The sequence below is a fragment of the Eptatretus burgeri genome, chromosome 7, assembly GCF_056783735.1.
Source record: "Eptatretus burgeri isolate ZD-2024b chromosome 7, Ebu_testis_v1, whole genome shotgun sequence".
NCBI lineage: Eukaryota > Metazoa > Chordata > Myxini > Myxiniformes > Myxinidae > Eptatretus > Eptatretus burgeri.
The window spans coordinates 94,871,639-94,892,051 of record NC_140967.1 but is presented as its reverse complement, the minus strand read 5'-3'; the positions used below and the strand labels follow the sequence as shown (position 1 = coordinate 94,892,051).

Here is a 20,413-nt window from a genome sequence, read left to right as displayed (position 1 = left end):
TGTTACTTACGAAATCTAAAGATTTCGTAAATATATTGATGACTTCCGTTTCTGTTTGTTTGTTTGTGTGTTTGTTTGTTTGTTTGTTTGTAGGCACGATAACTCGAGAACAGAAGAAGCTACCAATTTCAAATTACACCACATGATTCAGGAGGGTGATGGCTAGTGCTGATTAGATTTTGGTCAAAATCGGTCAAAGATCAAGGTCACAGTGAGGTCAAATATTCGATTTTTGATGGTTTGGTACAGATAACTCGAGAACGGAAGAAGCTACCAATGTCAACTTACACCACATGATTCAGGAGGGTGATGGCTAGCGATGATTAGATTTTGGTCAAAATCGGTCAAAGGTCAAGGTCACAGTGAGGTCAAACATCCAAAAAATGATAACTCGAGAACGGAAGAAGCTACCAATCTCAAATTACACCACGTGATTCAGGAGGGTGGTGGCTAGCGCTGATTAGATTTTGGTCAAAATCGGTCAAAGGTCAAGGTCACAGTGAGGTCAAACATCCAAAACATTCGATTTTTGATGGTTTGGTACAGAATCATCGTAGAAACTTCTGGTTTGCGTCGCTACCTTCTCTAGAGACAGCTTTTATTAGACAAGGTCAGAGGTCAAGTTGACGATTTCGTAAGTACCAGTCCATGACTGCTTGTTTGTTTGTTTGTAGGCACGATAACTTGAGAACGGAAGAAGCTACGAATGTCAAATTACACCACGTGATTCAGGAGGGTGATGGCTAGCGTTGATTAGATTTTGGTCAAAGGTCAAGGTCACAGTGAGGTCAAACATAATTCCATAAATTAATGTGGAGAAATGGAGTATTTTTGCTTCGCTCGACGTTACGAGTTCGTTTTAGCTTCGATTTTAATTTTGTCTTTGGTTTTTGCGATCGCTTAGGACGCTTACAACTCGGTTGTCGAAATTCTGGTAAAAATCGGATGTTTGAGACATTTTAAGATTGAATAAAAAATATTTCACTTGACACGTCACGGGTCGTCCCATGATGCAGTGTGCTCGAGCAGACGCATCGTTGAGTCACTTATGGATTTGCGTATGCGCACTGACGGTGTTTTCGATAAAGATGGTGTTTAAAAGTCATTTTTTATCCCAATAAAGGTTATCGTGGCATGCCTGACTCGCTGAGCCGTCGGATGATGTAAAGATTGTTAGTGGATGGCAGAATATTACGGTTTTGTGACTTTGATGAAATAATATTGAATAATTGCGTGGAGAAATGGAGATTTTTGCTTCACTCGACGTTACGAGTTCGTTTTAACTTCGATTTTTATTTTGTCTTCGGTTTTTGCGATCGCTTAGGACGCTTAAAACTCGGTTGTCGAAATTCTGGTAAAAATCGGATGTTTTGGAGACGTTTTAAGATTGTATAAAAAATAGTTCACTCGCGCGTCACGGGTCGTCACGTGGTGCAGTGCACTTGAGCAGAGGCGGTGTTGATCACGTAAAGGTATTGCGTGTGCGCGCTGACGGTGTTTTTGATAAATATGGTGTTTAAAAGTCATTTTTTATCCCAATAAAGGTTATCGTCGCATGCTTGACTCGCTAAGCCGTCGGATTATGTAAAGATTGTTGATGGATGGCCGAATATTACGGTTTTGTGACTTTGATAAAATAATATAAAATAATTGCGTGGAGAAATGGAGATTTTTGCTTCGGTCGACGTTACGATTTTTGATTGTTTGGTACAGAATCATCGTAGAAACTTCTGGTTTGCGTCGCTACCTTCTCGAGAGACAGCTTTTATTAGACAAGGTCAGAGGTCAAGTTGATGATTTCGTAAGTACCAGTCTATGACTGCTTGTTTGTTTGTTTGTCTGAGCAAAATACAGATTGCAGCAATTGATTTATGCAGACTTCATTCACTCAGTTCTGCTTTGTGCTCACGAAATGAATAAAGATGGAGTTTTTATGAATGACCAATATGTGGACATTCCTTCTGATTTAAATCAAATTTTCCACAAGATTCACCAATTTGAATGTCCTTCCAGCATGATCTTTCAAGGATGCTGGATTTGACAGAAGCTTTGGACATTGATCACAGCACATTTGAGATGGATCTTATCTCGGTGAAAGATGCTCATGCAAGCAGTTCTTGCTTTGGTGGAAATGATCACCTGACAGAATTGTGGCAGAAAATCTTTTCCCATCCTAATTATCCTTCAGTGCACAAACTTTGCATCAGTTTGTGATCAATGTTTGCTTCATTAATTTACTTGTGTGGGCCAACACTTCATTAATTTACTTGTGTGGGCCAACACTTCATTAATTTACTTGTGTGGGCCAACACTTCATGAATTTACTTGTGTGGGCCAACACTTCATTAATTTACTTGTATGAAGCTGGAAGCTCAGCATTTAATCTGTTGAAGACAAAACTCGGAAAAAAGAATTGCTGACATGAAGCTGGAAGTTCGGCTGAGAATTTCTGTTTTCCTGTCCAAGTCACTTGAACCTGATTTCTCTCATTTGGTAATTGAAACACATGCTCAGATTTCCTGTCGAATACTTGTAAAGTTTTGCCTTTGTTGCTCTCAAAATCTCAACCTTCATCATATTATGTAAATTATAAAATCACAAATTTGATGGAAATTGTTATTACCTCCGACATCAAAGGTGGACGGAGGTTATGTTTTCACCATAGTTTGTTTATTTTTACTTGCAAAAATCGAAGATTTTTCAAGTATATTGGTCAGTCGATTTTGTTATTCTGTTTGTCTGTCTGTCTGTCTCCAGGTCACAATTTCAAACCGATCTTCACGAAACTTCACCACATGGTAGAGTTTGTCAAAGGAAGAAGCCTGTTGTTTGAGGTCAAGAGTTGAAAAGGTCAACATAGGCCAAAGGTCAACAACTCAGGAAAAATTTCTAAAATCCTCAATTTTTATCCAATTGACTTGAAATTTGAAGAGGATTTGTATTTCAGGTCACTGAATTCAACCACCAATTATTTTTGAGGTAAACTTTTTTTTTTTGATTTTGCAAGTATCGTGCTCTGCACGATGTATTCTTGTTCTGTTTGCTTGTCTGTCTGTCAATCGCCTACATGTCACAATCCTAAACTGATAGTCATGAAACTATACCAAGCTGTGGAGGTAGTCTCAACTGAGAAGCCTATTGATTTGGAGGTCAAAGGTCATCTTGAAGTCAAATTTCTAAAATCCTCAATTTTCATCCGATTGACTTGAAAGTTGAACAGGATTTGCATATTTCATCACTGAATTGGGAAACCAACTATGAGGTCAAAAGGTCAAAGGTCAACTCGAGGTCAAACTTCTAAAATCATCAAATTTCATCTGAAAAATCATCAATTTTCATCAGATTAACCTGTTTAATTAAGCAGCAATTGCATAGTGCATCACTGAATTTTAAAACCAATTATTTTTGACGTCAAAAGGCTAAACTTCTCATTTCATCAATTTTAATCTGAAAAATAATCAATTTTCATTCAATTGACCTGAACTTTGATTAAGATTGTCAATTTTAATCTTAATTAAATGGACAATTTGATGTATCCATGGCAACCTTTGGAGAGGGGGGTGGATTTTGCAAGTATCGTGCTCTGCATTAAGTCTTTTTCTTGTTTGTTTGTTTGTTTGTCTGTTTGTGAGCAGGATATCTCAAAACATTATGAACATATTTGGACGAAACTTGGTGGACAGGTTTGGCACGTGACAAAGACAAATTGATTCGATTTTGTTGAAGATCCAGATCCCGATCTTCGAATTTTTAAGTGATAGGGCCAAAAACTATATTTAGCACGATATCTCAAAACTAGGAGGATGAGTTGGGTAGGTGATAATAACAAGCTGATTAGATTTTGGTTCAGCTCCGAATCCAGATCCAGCTTATCAATGGGATACAAAACATGAAGTGTTACACCTGACAGAGGTATGTGCTCTTCCACGTGCCATTCCAGTTATACATGTATTTATTTCCCTTTAAATTTATGAAATTAAAACCTTTTCTTCTTTTTTGTTTTCATTGCCTTTTCCTGGTGAAAGTATCAGATTGTATGCCGCATACTTGTGTTTTCTTAAGATTTTGATCTGAAATGTTTGCACTTTAATGGTTGTGGCATTTTATTCTCAAATGCTGCCACTGCAGCATTGGTGCCTAAAAAGGTTGAAATACAATGTCATAGACAATCTTCCAACCCACAACTCTCATGGTAGAAATTGCAAAAGCCGAAGAAATTGGATTGAAATCCTTCGTTGCTCATCCCTAGCCTATCTTCCCACCCCATTTACCAGACCTAGCCTCCTTCAACTATTTCCTGTTTCTGATGCAAAAGTAAAACATGTCTGTGAGAGCAACGACAACGGCATTAAAGCTCTGGAAGATTATTTTGTGGGTCAAAATAAGAGCTTCCACGATGGTGGCTATAAAATATTCAAGGAATGTGAAAGGAAGTGTCTTAGCCTTAAGAAAGATTACACTGAAAAATAATATAAATTCCATGCAACCTCATTTGTGGTCATGTTGTTCAGACACTGTATAGTTGCCAGCTTAATACAGATGGAATTTTTTTTCATAAAATCTAGAAGTTGATCCAGTTAGGGGGATATGCATGGCATAGTCTCAAAATAGGAGTTTAACGATACTGATTATAGGACATACCAACCCACCATCTTGGTCCCTAGCAATTGATAAATTCCATTCACCACTCATCTGCAACAATAATTTTTGAAAAATAAAGATCTGGCAAAAAAAAAAACAACAGAATAGATCTTTCAAGGCTGAGTATCAGCGTAACTGGCCAAAGAGAAAATTGAGTCATTTGAACGTCTGAGAGAAAATAGAGTCATTTGAACGTCTGAGAGAAAATTGAGTGACAATAACCACAATTGGCTGGCATCAAACTTGGACAGACATTCCTCAGTTATTCTCTGTGTTTTGCAAGTTTGAGGCATAGCTTCCTCTTCAAACTGCTTGTTTTGTTGCTAATATTCACTTGTTCTACTTGGTGGACATTCCATTTTCAAAAGCGAACTGCACTTGCACGAAAATTGCTTGCAGTCATCTTTTCAAGATTCAATTTGTAGTTTGCAATTTATCCCATTTTGAATTTAAAATCACTGATAAATATCTTCTACATATTACTAAAACTCTCATCTGGTATGTATGTGTGTATGTATGTATGTTCCCAAAATACAGCCAAAACAGTACACGACAGTGCAAACATTTTAGGGCCACCTTACTCACCATTCTCCTGTGGTGTGCAGTATCAAGTTTCGTTCAAATCGGGCAATGAAAAAAATTATTAAAAAAATCAATTCCCGATTCAGTCTAGTACTCTTTGGGACTATTTGATCAATGCAAACAACCTCAGCGGTAGAGTTCGCTGGAGCTATCTTCTTCTTTTTTTTATCAACCGCTGTCACAACGGGAACCCAACGGGTTCACGAGTCGTCTAGTAAACACTATAACAGTGACTAATGAGAATGGCAGACGTTCACTTGTGAATGCAACATACCTCCTATGACTTGACACACTGGGCTGTTAAAGCCCGATCGTTGATGCTGCAACAATCCATCTGTGGGAGGAGGAGTGCATGACATGCTGTTTACCCATTAGGTGATGCACATAAGTCTGAACATTGTTGCAATATATTCAAAATAAAGACCAATGACTGCACCGTAGTTCCCAAGAAGGAAGCCAGACATAACACACACATGCACGCACGCGCACACATATTATGTACTGGTAAGAATTTACAAAAGCTATTTTATTTGAAGTTATAACCTTAACTTATAAGCAATTCACTGATTTCCCAACTGCCGAGATCATCAGCTGGGCACCGTTTTTCATCGAGGTTTCGATCATTTCAGCCCAGTATATATTATATTTATGTTATATATCTACATTAATAAATGTGTGTATGTGTCTCCTCCATAACTCCAAAACTATAAAACCTACCAACCTGAAATTTTGCAAGTATACTAAGAAAACTCCAAGGCATTGCAAGAGTGAAAATTAGGTGTTTGGGTTAATTAAATCACCCCTTTTGAAGATATTTAACGGCCTTATTTAATTATATCCTTCATCAGGTGATCCTTGGCCACCTTGCTGGCATCCTGAGGTGTCGTTGGCTACCTCGCTGGAGACAATTCGGCATTTTGTTTGGCCTGATCAACAATGCCTTGAGTTGGAACAGGCCGCAAAGATTTCTTAACGATAGTTTATTTTTTTCACTTTCGTCACTTGTATTATCGAATGAGAGTCTAAGCTATCCTGTGATAACGTCAGGTGATAATCCCTCACTTCCCAATTCGCAGGTACCTATTCCAATGCTTCCAGGCCTCGACCAACTGACTTTGCTGACTGGTGATGCAGAAATCGCTTCCTGGAGTAAGCAGGGCTTGCCAAGCGACCGTATGTCTATTGAGAACGTCTCAGTGCTGTGCAGCACTCAGCGCTGGCCACTTCTCATGGACCCCCAGCTGCAAGGCCTCAAGTGGATAAAGAACAAGTTTGGCAGCCAGCTGAAAATAATTTGCCTCGGCCAGCATGGGTAAATGAAAGTGCATCTAGGTTTAGATGTGACTGTTGTTTCAGCTAACTCACAAAATGTTTTTGTTTGATGAAACGGATCAAATTGTTGTGCAGTCATTCCTTCACATTTGCCTTTCTCTGCCTTTCACAAGATACCTGGAGAGTGTGGAGAGAGCGGTGTCCGATGGGGCCACCCTGCTCATCGAGAACATCGAGGAGATGATCGATGCTGTGCTGACCCTCTGCTTGCTCGAAATACAATCAAGAAGGGAAAGTACGTGGTCACGAGACCACCCTCACCGGATCAATCTATTATCTTGTAGATAATTTGCGCCAGTCTGTCTGTCCGTCCGTCTGTTTGAGGCGGGGCTTCCCACATTCAAGGAGGGGCTTCAAAATCGAATCACCACCATTTTGTTCGCTCCTCTTAAATCTTCAATTTAAAAAATGTCCTTTTGTATGTTGCACACGAATGAAAAGAGTAATTTCAGTTTTCAGTGGACAGAAGGGTGCCCACATCCACCGCCGACAACACTTTTTCCCAGGGACTGTATTCTTCGACAGTCGTCACAATATAGCATCGTAAAAGTAAAGTATTATTTCAAACAATCATTGGCATTGCATTTGTTCTTTTATGGCCTGCCAGGATAGCTTAGACTCTCACATCATCATACGTACAAATCACTGGATACATTACAATGCTTATAAATGCCGGGACACATCAGCGTTCATGACTTTGTTTCATTTCCGCACATGCCGGAGCCTCGAGAATCTCTTGAACCAAGCCAAATTTCAAAATTTAAGCTCCGCAATTGAACTTGGCAGCAGTTTTGACTGCTTCAAAAAAAAGTATTCATTTGTTCAATTCGGATATATCGACATTTTCGGCATCTCCGAGGGTGGGGGGGGGAGTGTTTATCATCACAGTTTGGTGATTGCTATTGCTTGCCAAGCCAGCCGTTCCTTATCAACCATTTAATTTGAGTGCTTGTTTGAGTGTTTAAACCACTTGCCAAGCACCCTACAGTCGGTATCGGTATTCTTCAAGTGATTCTTCACCATTGAGAGATTGGGCCAAAAACGATATATAGCATGATATCTCAAAAAGTTTTTGACGGATTCGGCTGAAACTTGGTAGACAGGTTGGGTGTGTGACAAGGAAGAATTGTTTTGATTTTGGTGAAGATCCGTATCCGACTACTATAATTTTTAAGTGATTCTTCACCATTAAGAGATTGGCCAAAAATGATATATAGCACGATATTTCAAAAAGTTGTAGACGGATTCTGACGAAGCTTGGTGGACCTATTCGGTGTACCACAGGGACGAATTGATTCGATTTTGGTGAATATCCGAATTTGGATCTGGATGTGAGAATTATTTAATTATAAAGTAATTCTTCACCATTGAGAAATGGGGCCAAAAATCGATATAGTACTGTAGAGCATATTTCAAAGATGTAATGGCACGGCATGTTCTCGTGGACCAGGCATGTGTGGCAGAGGTATGCACTCTACCATGTGCCCTTCTAGTTTTATATGACTGTGTTTCAAAGCAAAATGGTTTTAAATTGTGAGTTTCAAAGCAAAATACATTTTATAACACCCAATTTCCAAGCCGTTTGCCATATTAATGCGTTTTCTAAATGACAGAACCAATTTTTTCCCCCCCACCAGTCACATGACGATTGGCAGCACATCTCTTTGAAATGTCTATAATGCAACATTGTTGTTTTTTAATTTGTTCATCGAATTTCCACCAAAACAACGGTTTTTTTTTCCACCAAAATTTCCACCAAAACAATTTCCAACAAAACAACCAAAAAAAAGCTGCTCAACGTTTTGTGTTGTATGCAATACGTACTCCAGTCGGTAATCACACTGATTCCGATCAACCGATTTCCAAAAAAATGCCAATATTGGCCAAGCACTACTACATCTATATACAGTATATACATATATATATATATATATATATATATATATATATATATATATATATATATATATATATATATAAATATATATTGCTGCGGACCCAGGGTCAGGGGCAAAGACCATGAGGGGCAAACTACCTTGGGTTCCCACCAAACTCTCCGGAATCGGAGGCCATTGGACACAAATAACTTTGTGACGCGGCGGGTCGCTAATCGACCGTGAACACCAATAACTTGTCCACTTGACTTAGGGTCCTCCATCTTATGAATACCGTTTACATAAAGGTCACGTGATGCAATTACCTATGGACATGCCCTTGGTATGCACTTGCTCAAACTGGATCACCTTACCAGATGAGATGCAGCCGAGCGGGACTACCAAGCACATACCGGCTAAGAAACAGATCAGTAGGGGATATCGTCCTGGCCAAACGAGGGTGTGAACCATGCTGGACCAATGGAAGAAAACACGAAAACGAGCTGGTAACATTTCTACACAAAGCATTTATTTACAATCAAGTGAGGAAAAGTATGTGGCACAATGAATGGGGTTTCACTCTATGTACAGCAGGGGATAGCAGATATATAATTCATGGGGTGTGGCAAAAGACAAGTAATCTTACGAAAGCAGACACAGAGCAGAGTTATCCTGTTATATCTTCGACAATCTTAATTTATGCTAGGACAGATGCCATCTCACACACACACACACACACACACACACACACACACACACACACACACACACACACACACAAAGATTAGATAGCCAGAGAGAAAGAAAGCAGGTGAGGATAAATGACCTCTCAATACCTGGTGCAGTCTGCAGACCAACACAACCCAGAACGCTTTGGGAGAGTTAGGTGGGAGGAATACTGGGTGTGTCTAAGGAGTGGGAGGTGTGATGCAGTGCAATGTGTGGGGTGCAGTGTCCTGCCAGAGGAAAATGGGATTGCGAGACAGTAATGATGTTCTTTGTGCATCCAAAGAAGATGGGATCGAGCGGTGGATTGAGAGAGAGGAGAATAGATGTGCAAGGAGAAAGCTCCCTAACTTAGCTGTGTAAAGGTCTGTATGTGTAGCATGTACCTCCATGGGACACTTTGCCTGAGCATCCCCACCTCGTGATATGGCGTGTTATCTCCTGCTTAATTACTTTGTCGGGGCTCATGGCAACATGTGCTCCGCACTGGTCTGTCTGGGTGCATGGGGGTGGCGGAACGTCGACAGCATGGCAGGGAGCCTTGGCAGTCACCCCGCATCAGGCTCTCAAAATAAGAATAAGCGTGTTCTGGCAATCGCCCACCAACAGCGAGATAGAGAGCGACGCGAAGAGGCAAGAGGTGAGCAAAGAGCAAATGCACCACCCAGCAGAGGAAACCCACAGAAACAGCTGATTTTATTTTGAAGTAATCAGAATCACTACAATTTAACACAGGTGGAGGCCAATTAACATGGTGTGCGATTTTGAAGGTGATTGGTTACACCTGAGCTAATTTACAATGGATATTATATGGAGGGTGGATACTTAGCCGAGATATTCTAGTTTTGTATTTTTATCCTGCCCTCTCCCGGAGGGAGGGAGCGGGATATTGTAATCGTCCGGTTTGTTGGGTAGTCGATCTCGTCGAAAAAAAAAAAAAGATTTTTTTTTTTGATATTTGTTCTACCCTTATTATCAGTATTTAAAATGGCGATTTAAGTTAATACAATGGCGATTTCGATGAAACTTGGTTGGTAGGTTCATATCATGACCTAGTTGTGTGCAAATGAGAACCGTTGCTATGGACACTACCGTTGCCTTGCAACGGGACTTTGAAATTTTTGAAAAATCATTAAAAAATTATTTTTTCGAAAATAAAAAAATCGGGCCACAAGCAACTGTGGGCAGTACATTCAGCCATATTGTCAAAAATTTCCAGCCGGATCCAATGAAAACTGTTTGAAAGCTAGACTTTGAATGAACCCTGGTCGAAAACAATAAAAAAAATTCGAAGTTCGTTATATCTCAGAGACTATGAGTCAGATATACATGAAACTGGTATTGTAGGGTCATGGTATGTCCTAGTTATGTGTGAGAAAGAACCGTTGCCATGGACCCCTCCGTTGCCTAGCAACGGCCGAAAAACCTCTAAATGTGGGGGTATTTTAATGAAAAAACAATCTGCAGCATTAATGCTTGAAGCTGGAATCATGAATTTTCTTGTGCTTAATCCTCAGGTCATTCCCCATCGTACGGGCCCATCGCGTCAGGTTCTATTGGGTAGTCGACTACCCATGTCCGCCTACCAGCTTGTCTGTTTGTCTATCTGTCTGTTAGCAACTTTACGGTAAAACAGCTTTCGCAAACACTATCAAATTTAATCCACAGGTGGGCAATGAACCTTGGACGATCCCATTAACTTTTGGGTCCAATTGGATCAAAGGTCAAGGTCACGAAAAGATCAAAATCGTTTTTCGCTCATAACTTCGTCAAAAATGATTGATTTACTTCAAACTAAGCTTATGTTATTCGTCTTTCAGCTGCTCCCATTAGGGGGTCGCCACAGCGGATCATCCGTTATGATCCGCATACTGATTTGGCATAGGTTTTATACCGGATGCCCTTCCTGACGCAACCCTGGTCACCTCTTACGACACAGGGATAAGGATTGGGTTTCGCCATGATTCCATGCTGCCCTACACCCTCTCATAGCACGGCCCAGTGCAGAGCTCCCGTCCTCAAGCGATCCTCCAACCCAAGCCTCCGAGTAGCCGGATTACAGGCGCACGCCACTACGCCCGGTTACTTCAAACTAAGCTTATAGTGAACCTTATTCTATTTGTCACTTATAATCCTACCCATTCCTATAGTAAAAAATGCATATTTGTGAAGATCGGTACGGTCCGAAGTTTTGGGGGTCATGGTCATCGGTCCAAATTACACATTTTCAACTAAAACTAAAACATGGTTACGAAAATACAACTTTACGGGAAAACAGCCGGCTCAAACACTGTCAAATTTTATCCACAGGTGGGTAATGAACCTCGGACGACCCCATTAACTTTTGGGTCCAATTAGGTCAAAGGTCAAGGTCAAGGTCACAAAAAGGTCAAAATCTTTTTCGCTCATAACTTCGTCAAAAATGGTTTAATTGACTTCAAACTAAGACTAAAATATTCCTTATTCTATTCCTTATAATCAACATTCAGGTTAAGGATGTATCAAATTTCAATTTGATCACCAAAATAACTTTATGCCTTAAATGGGCGGGATTTGTTGTGCCTGGCACCACTTGTTAATTAATTTTCTGAAATCTGTAGAATTTGTTTTTCACTTGGATGTTGTGGGTTATGATGTGTAAATAAAGGTGGAAAAAGTCTGATTTAATGCAATTTAATTCCAGGCTATAAAGCAACAAAAGGTGAAAATTTTGGAAGGGGCTGTAGACTTTCTATAGACACTGTGTTAGAATTGAAAAATCTTCAATCGAATAGAAAAAGAAGTGTGGTTGTGGGTGGGGGGGTGATGAGGGGAGGCTCGTGTTGGGGTGAGAAGGGAAGTGCAAAGATTAGAGAGTTGTGAGGGGGAGGTTGAGGCATTGGGGTGGGGGGGTGAGGACTTTCTGGGGTGTGGCAGGGGGTTGAGGAGATGTGATGGGGTGGTAAAGGGAGGTGGGGGAGGGGTTTGAAGGCTTCGAGTAGGGAGGGGATTGATTTCTTCGGGTTGGGAGGGGGAGGGATAGGACTTGGGGTTGGGAAGGAGGGGGAGAGTTGAGGACTTGAAGTCACATTTTACATTGGGTGGACGTGCTATTCTTCAATGCAATAATACACTGAGGTCATGAAGATGTCGAAAATTACTATCATTTGACATTTGTGATGAATTCTGATTTGAATCTAATTGTTTTTCAATTATATTTTCCATCATTTCAAAGTTGTTAATGTTCTTTTTCACTTGGGCAACGCCAGGTACCCCAGCTAGTGAGTACATAAACCAATCAAGTGGATTGAGAATGCCACAAACAACAGCACGATTCTGGAGGCAAGAATCCATAATCTGAGATGGAAACAAAGGCACCTCTTGTACACACACATGTAGGACATCCAGACTAATGATTTCTCAAGTACAGAGGTCTCTATAATACGTAGAACCTTGACAACAACCCCTTCCATATTATAGTCTTAATAGTTTCATATCATGTGCAATCCTTGAAGCATTGGCAATCACAGCTGTGTATCCTGCGCATGAACAAATGAGCGAGCCATCTCATTGCCTTCACTAAATTGCTCTCTGCAAATGTATTTTCCTTTTCTCCAGGAAGGGTCTTGTAAGCTCATTGCTTTGTGCACTCACTCTGTCCAGTACAAAGCGTTCCAGACATTGCAGTACATAGTGAGTGCCAATTGGTCCAGTTTCTTCATAGGCTCTTGAAGGGATTGGAAGTATGGAGATGTTTTTTTAAAGCAAGAGCAGCAGGAAACAAGAGCTTTAAGTTACCCTGAAACCTGAAAGAATGGGTGGTTGGTGGCCATGCTGTGCATGAACAGCAGACACTTAAAAGCATTGCCTTCCATTGCTTAGTATTCAGAAGAGTCTTCGACGTAGGATGTCACTTGCAGGAAAAAATTTACTAACAATTGCTGCTAATAACCTGTACGCCTGAATAACCACACAGGATGCAATGCTTTTTGATCTTTTATCTTTTTGGCCAAAGTCGAGCATTTACCCTTTATTTCATCTCGCATACCTATCACTGAACTATTTCATCACTGCAAGTGCTACCTGGATTTGATTTTTGACATTCAATTTCAGGTCACAGACCCGGCTCGCTGCAATCATGTTGATCGAATGTCTGAGCAGAAAAATCGATGTGTTTTGGGGGGTTTTTTTTCTAGATAAGATCGAGGCTTAATGGAAGAGCGAGGCTACTAAGGGTAGAAAGTCTACATATTGACAGCGAGGCAATAGGGCCCTGGTTGGACATAAGCAAAGGGCCTGGCGTTGGCTTAGCGGTTAGGGTGGCTGGCTTGTGATCCTAGGGTCTTGAGTTCGAGGCCCGTTGGCCACTCAATGTTGGCCGCTGAATTGACGCCAGGTTGGATTGACTCAGCCTGTCATCCTTCTGAGGTCTGTGAAATGAGCACGAGCGTACTGATAAGAAGACACTGGACATGAGGACATGGACAAGATAACACTGGATAAGAGGACATGTACTGCATCAGCGGCACAGCCACGTCCCAAACCCATGATGCAACCAGCAGCTACAAGGGTGTGTGTGTGTGTGTGTGTGTGTGTGTGTGTGTGTGTGTGTGTGTGTGTGTGTGTGTGTGTGTGTGTGTGTGTGTGTGTGTGTGTGTGTGTGTGTGTGTGTGTGTGTGTGTGTGTGTGTGTGTGTGTGTAAATGAATAAATGAACAGTAAAAGAGGAGAGAGGGGGGGAAGAAACGGTCACCTGCAGTTAAAGGACTTGGGTTCAGGAGGGTCAATGGAGGTAGAAAACAATGGAAGGAAGAGAGCAATTGAACCAAGTATAATGTAACAAATTTGACTAATTCTGTGCAGGTGATTGATTTAATCGTTTGTTTGAGAATGAAACGAGCAAGAAGCCACAAAGGAGATACAAAAAAAAACAAACTGAAAATTGTGCAAAATAAATAGAACATACTCTGCACAGCAACAATGATCTATACAATAAATATGTACAGGAATTTGATAAAGTCTTGATGCAATGATTGTGGACATTTAATCCAAATAGGTCCCTCTCCCCTCAGAGACATAACAAGCAATGCACATAAACACAGACGCACAGCGATTTAAGTCTCAATGTCTCTCCAGAAGAAGAAATTTTCTGACTTTGTTCTGGGCATGAGTTTTTGGGCCTGATCAGCGAGGTGATGTGGGGAGGACAAAAAGTTTTATCTCAAAGTTTCTTGGTTTCAGCACTGAAGCACAGTTTGGGGAGACCTGCAGAACTTCAACGACTGAGAGCCAAATTGCTGCATGTTCCGGTGAGTGCACAGGCCACATCGGAGCTTAGGCCGAGACCTCAGAAAAAAATTTTGCCAAGTATGTTGGTCTGTCGCGTTAGTCTGTCTGTCTATGTGTTTGTCACACGATTTTTGGCCACAGTTTTTGGCCAAATGCATTGGGCCCGATATGTTCTCGTGGATCAGGCATTACGTGGCGGAGGTATGCACTCTACTGAGTGCCCTTATAGTTAGCTGTGTAATGATACATAAACACGGTGGATGTGTGGCCGGTGCCCCCTCATGGGGTCACAGCTTCAAATAATTAAGCGGTGCTCTTTGGATATAATCCCTCAAAGGCCCTCACCATGAGCTGAGATGGTGGTGAACAGCTCAACCCTTGGGGGGAATCCACTCTGCACTGAAGAGGGTCAGTGTGCCAGAAAGGTGGCTGGAACACTCTGTAGTGTATCTTTCACTGACGACAACTCTGCTGGAAGTTGCATACAAATACGACTTGGAATATAAATCTACATAATAAACCATTTTGAAACAAACAAGAAAAAGAGCAATCCGAGATTGCAGACCCTCGCCAGGACTTGTTTGTGTGGTGTTTGTGTACTGGTGTTAGGAAATTAAGAAGAGACATAATTAGAACTGCCACTTGATAACTGCTGGCAGTGATGACCGGGTACCAAGACATCCCGCTGTGATGCAACCCCACTTGGATCAGACACCTGACCCTGACCCATTACTTTTTTTTATTATTGTTCAATTGAATTTAGAATGGGATTGAAATAAATTGAATTCAAATCAAATGGAAGACCAAATAGGTTCAGTCCTGCATTGGAGTAATCAGGAGGAACCCAAATAAGAAAAAAACAAAGATGACATCATCAGGAGGAACCTGGATAAGATTTGCATTGACGTCAGGCTGCTCTTCTACCCTCAAATCCATCCAGGCACAGCCAAGTGAGCCTTATTCAAAAAATAAAAATAATTTTTTTTTTTAAATAACCTAGATCCAAAAAATTAAATCATACTGGCTGCCAGACCATGTATCCAATCAAGTTGAAATTTAAAACATGCATCCCCCATCTCCAGTAGATCATAAATGTGAAGTTTCACATCGATTGCTTAAAGCAGTTCCAGAGAAAACATTATTTGATATTTTTCATTAATCCAATTTTCCTCAATGATGTCACCGACCAATTATTCCTGAACAAACTTGTACATGCATGGCTTGTGGAACATTTGTGTGAAGTTTCCCCTCGATCTGTTCAGTCACTTCAGAGAAGAAGATTTTTGAAAAAAAGTGTTTTTTTAAACAATATGGCAACTGAATGACGTGACCGATGTTGTCGTCAAAATTTTTTCTGTGGACCATTTTATCCCGAGATGACCCTCAAAAATTTTCATACAGATAAGATGTAGCGTTCTACATATGCAATTATGATGTGATAAAGGCACCTCTGATGTCACAAAAAACCAAACTTATTCCCCATAATGAGTACTTGTCATGTGACAGGTTTCAATTTTTTCTTTCGTGCGGTTTCAGAGATACAGAGGTCCAAATTTTTCCATTTTTCCCAACCTGACTGCCACACCACGTGACCTATGACATCATAATTATCAATAAAACATTCTACTTGAGTTGTCTCTCCTCTGATGAAAATTTCAGCTCCATCCAACAAGCGGTTGCAGAGAAAAACATGAAAGTTCTGTGACAAACAAACAAACAAGAAAAAGACGTCGTGCAAAATCCATAAAGCAAATTCGACCTCAAACATAATTGGTGGTTGAATTCAATGACTAAATATGCAACTCCTCTTCAAATTTCAAGTCAGTCAGATGAAAATTGACAATTTTCGAAATTTGGCCTTTGTTGACCTTTTGGCCAATGTGGACCTCCAATTAGTGGTTCAATTCAGTGGCATGATATGCAAATCCTCTTCAAATTTCAAATCAATGGGGTGGAAATTGAGGATTTTAGAAATTCCAGCTCAGTTGTTGATCTTTGGCCAATGTTGACCTTTTGGTCGATTAATTCAGTGACCTGAAATATATATGCCATTCAAATTTCAAGTCAATTGGATGAAAATTGAGGATTTTTGATATCTCACCTAAGTTGCTGACCTTTGGCCTATGTTGACCTTTTGGCTGAGGTTGACCTCAAAAAGAATTGGTGGTTGAATTCAGTAAGCTGGTTGGAAAATCCTTTTCAAATTTCTCATTAATCGGATGAAAATTTAGGATTTTAGAAATTTGAAATTATTTTTGACCTTTGGCCTATGTTGGTCTTTTGACCTCAAAAAAAACAATAAGCTTCCTGATTATGACAATCTCTACCATGTGGTGAAGTTTCGTGAAGATCGATTTAAATTTTTGACCTGTAGTCAATTGACAGACTGGCAGACAAACAGACAGACAGACTAACAAAATCGACTGACCAATGCACTTGAAAAATCTTCGATTTTGCAAGGAACAAATGAAAAATCACTCAAAGAGTGATACTTGGTGAATTGGAATGGCATTCGGTAGAGTGCATACCTCCGCCAGGCTGAACAGTTTAAATTTTGTATGTCTCTGATGGGTCGGACCTGAATCCGGACCATAGCCACAATCTAATTAGCTTGTTCTTATCACCTACCCAACTCTTCCACCTCGTTTTGTCACAAGTCGTCCACAACTTTTCGAGATATCATGCCGTACATTATTTTTGGCCCCATCTCTCGACATGAAAGAATCGCTTTCGAAAATTCTCGTATCTGGATCCGGATTTGAATCTTCACCAAAACGGAATCAATTAGTCCGTTTCACAAAAAAAAAAAATCATCACTAAAATTTAGCGTTCCTGTCCTTGGCCAGTCACCTACACACACACAAAAAATTTCAGAATGGTTGCTTGAAAACTGTGGCCAAAAATCATGTGACAGACAGACGAACGCTACATTTTGGAAATGTAACTGCTGGTGGAAATCAAATCAACGTATTTGGCAAAAAAAAAAAAAAAATTCGCCACGTAACAAACAAACTGACCCAAATGCAATACCCTCTCCTTCGGAAAGGGTAATAAACATTTCTATTTTATAATCCAAAATCAAATACGGTCCAGCAAAACTGTACGATATTGCATCGCCTTTCTCAATTCAATACTTTCAACTGGTGACGAGGAATTGATGTGAAATGAAACTAAATTTTTAGCACTTTTTCTGAATTACAATGGATCAGCACTAACATCAGGTGGCAAATGTAATTGGACATCTGTGGCATCAAAATATCGTGTGAAAAAAAAATCATCTTGACAAACTGTATTGGCACTATTAATCAAATGCCTTACCTCGACAAATAAATATCTTTGTAAATTGCAAATCAGAATGATCTGGCAAGTCAGAGGCAAAATCCATCGGTTTCTTCATCACATGTTTTTTTATACTCATTATACGTTACAGGTTCTCTGTGTATCGTGCCAAATTCCAAAGACCCCTTGTAACTGCTGGTGGAAAAGCCAATGACAAACCACGCCATGCATTCCGTGCCGTGAGACTCCTTTAGCAGCATTGGTGTTCTGAAAAGACCGTGGACATTGTCTTTAGGCTTTTTTTTTCCATTGCTTGACCAACGAGTCTGTGACATGAGGTCGAAGTAACAAAATAAGGGTGATTGCTGAGTCAAATTGTAACAATGACCTGCGCCACCGAAGGTGGATGGAGGTTACGTTTTCACCCATGTCTATCTGCCTGTCTGTCTGCGAGCAAAATATCTCAAAAAGTTACTGATGGATTCAAAATAAACTTGGTCGGCAGGTTGGGTGTGTGACAAGAATGAATTGATTCATTTTAGTGAAGATCCGGATGTGGATACGATAATTTTTTCAGTGAATCTTCACCATTGAAAGGTCAGGTCAAAAACGATATATAGTGCGATATTTCAAAATGTATGGACGGATTCGGATGAAACTTGGTGGATGAGTTGGGTAGGTGAGAAGAACGAACTTTTTAGATTTTGGTGAACATCCAGATTTGGATCCGTCTACTAGAATTTTTTTAAGTTATTCATCACCATTGAGAGACAGGACCAAAAACGATATATAGCACGATATCTCAAGAAGTTGTCGACGGATTTGGAAAAAATACTTGGTAGACACGTTAGGAGTGAGACAAGGAAGAACTGATTCAATTTTGGTGAAGATCCGAATCCGGATCCAGATGTAATAGTTTTTTTAAGTGATGCTTCAATATTGAGAGATCATGCTAAACAAATATATAGCATGATATCTCAAAAAATTGTGGACAGATTCAGATGAATCTTGGTGGACGGGTAGGGTGTGTGACCACGACAAATTGATTCAATTTGGAGGAAGATCTCAATCTGGATACGGAAACGAGAATAATTTAATTTTTTTTTAATGATTCTTCACCATTGAGAGAGAGGGTCAAAAACGAGATATAGCGTGATATTTCAAAAACGTATTGGGCTCAATATGTGCTCATGGATCAGGCATTGCGGGGCAGAGGTATGGCCAAGTTTCAATATGTTTTCTTAAACAAAAACGAGATATAAAATCTGCACATCCTTACAGTCTGTCAACCTTCTGGTGAAACACATCACCAAATTCACTTCTAAAGCAGGCCGAAGTCTCGGTCTTCTCCGCAGACTAAAGCCAGGCCACCACCTGAAGTTATATTGTGGACTATCGGTGCCCACTTCTGAACTGGTCCAGCTGTTTCCCATCTTGCTCCTCTGGAGGTGTTCAAGCACAAAGCTCTCTGTGTTATTGGCGTATCTTGCAGGAGGTTGGCTCAAGGTCTGCTTCTCTCCCACTGCAGGTAAGTTGATGGATTCTCAGTTATATATCACCTCACGTCTCATCTAACTCCTCCCGCCCTCTTGGCCCTCCTCCATCCTCTGCCAGCCCATCTGGGTCACACACGGTTCTTCTTCCAGCCTCTTACGCCTGCTAACAATCTCCGATTATAAGATGTACGCTCACACACTTTCCTCCATCCCCCTATTATTTTGCCTGTGGAGTTGACTCCCTGTATCTGTTGTCACTTGCGTCTCCCTCTAGTCCTTGAGAGTTCTGCGAATGATTACCTCCCTCTTTCTCCCATACCCGCTGCCCTCACGAACCCTCCAAACCTCGCTCCGCTTTCCTTTCAGACACTCATCCACTCATGTGCAATGTCAGTTTCCCTTTTGATCCTCTTTCGCTCAGTGAACCTGCTGGCAGCCGCCCCCTATTGTTTAACTCTTCAATGAGACTATTGTTGCCCATGAAAAACAAATAAAATTCCCCCCCCCCATAAAAAAGCATGACTCTTTCGATGCTAAATGACGTCACAACCCATGATTAAATTGTTGTTGCTTAACAGCAAGAGAAATACATCACAAACTCACCTGTCTATTTCGAAAGGAGTAAGATATTGTGTGTTCTAATTGAAGGTGCGCAACAGACTGTCGTTGTTTGTGTTCCAGTGGTGATGGAGCCAACATATCAAATACGTTGTTTATCCTGGTTCGATCAATTCGCAATATGTCACAACAAACTGCTCAACTCCACTACAACGTTCAGTTGCAAGGCTATCCGATATTTTACTCATAAGTAAGTACAGCCATGACTGCATTCGTGCGTCGTTGCTGAGCGATGCACAATCTACAGACTTTATTTATTTATTTATTTTTTCCTCCTCTTATGACACACAATGAAAAAAACATAATTAATGAGCATGTGGTTATAGTATCAAGAATAATGGTTGTTTATGTAATCTCCCTTTCACCATCCTGCCAACATGAATATCCATACCCGTGATCTCTTCTACACCCAAATTACGCCATTCCAAAGCGTTCCCCCTTTTTCCAGGTTATTGTGATTTCTACCGCACCTCTTTTCGTTTGTTGGTTGTCAGTTGTTTTGTTCCTTTTCCTCTTCTTGTTGTCTTTCGTTCATTTTATGTGCACCTTTGTCACCCCCATGTGTCCTTCTCCCCCTCCTCCTTAATCTCATTCTCAC

The 20,413-nt window shown here is 40.5% G+C and overlaps 1 protein-coding gene and 1 long non-coding RNA gene across 5 annotated transcripts in view; one reads left to right on the top strand and one right to left on the bottom strand.

The window, feature by feature from the left end:
* The window catches only part of LOC147023833 (uncharacterized), a 187,436-nt gene that overhangs the window by 33,853 nt on the left and 133,170 nt on the right, over positions 1-20,413 (bottom strand). For all 3 annotated transcript variants that reach the window (XR_015060387.1, XM_085889682.1, XM_085889683.1), the window contains exon 2: positions 5,498-5,557. Coding sequence is in view for 2 of the 3 variants with exons in the window: in XM_085889682.1 (XP_085745808.1) it covers positions 5,498-5,557 (60 nt within the window). In the remaining variant the exon portion in view is untranslated. The remainder of the gene's footprint in view (positions 1-5,497; positions 5,558-20,413) is intronic.
* LOC147023834 (uncharacterized) lies at positions 1,550-7,993 on the top strand. 2 transcript variants are annotated; one of them, XR_015060388.1, is made up of 4 exons: positions 1,550-1,801; positions 2,758-2,979; positions 6,300-6,535; positions 6,669-7,993. It is a non-coding gene; the product is annotated as an uncharacterized LOC147023834 (long non-coding RNA). The 2 variants fall into 2 exon arrangements; XR_015060389.1 differs by lacking the exon at positions 2,758-2,979 and having other exon boundaries at positions 1,562-1,801.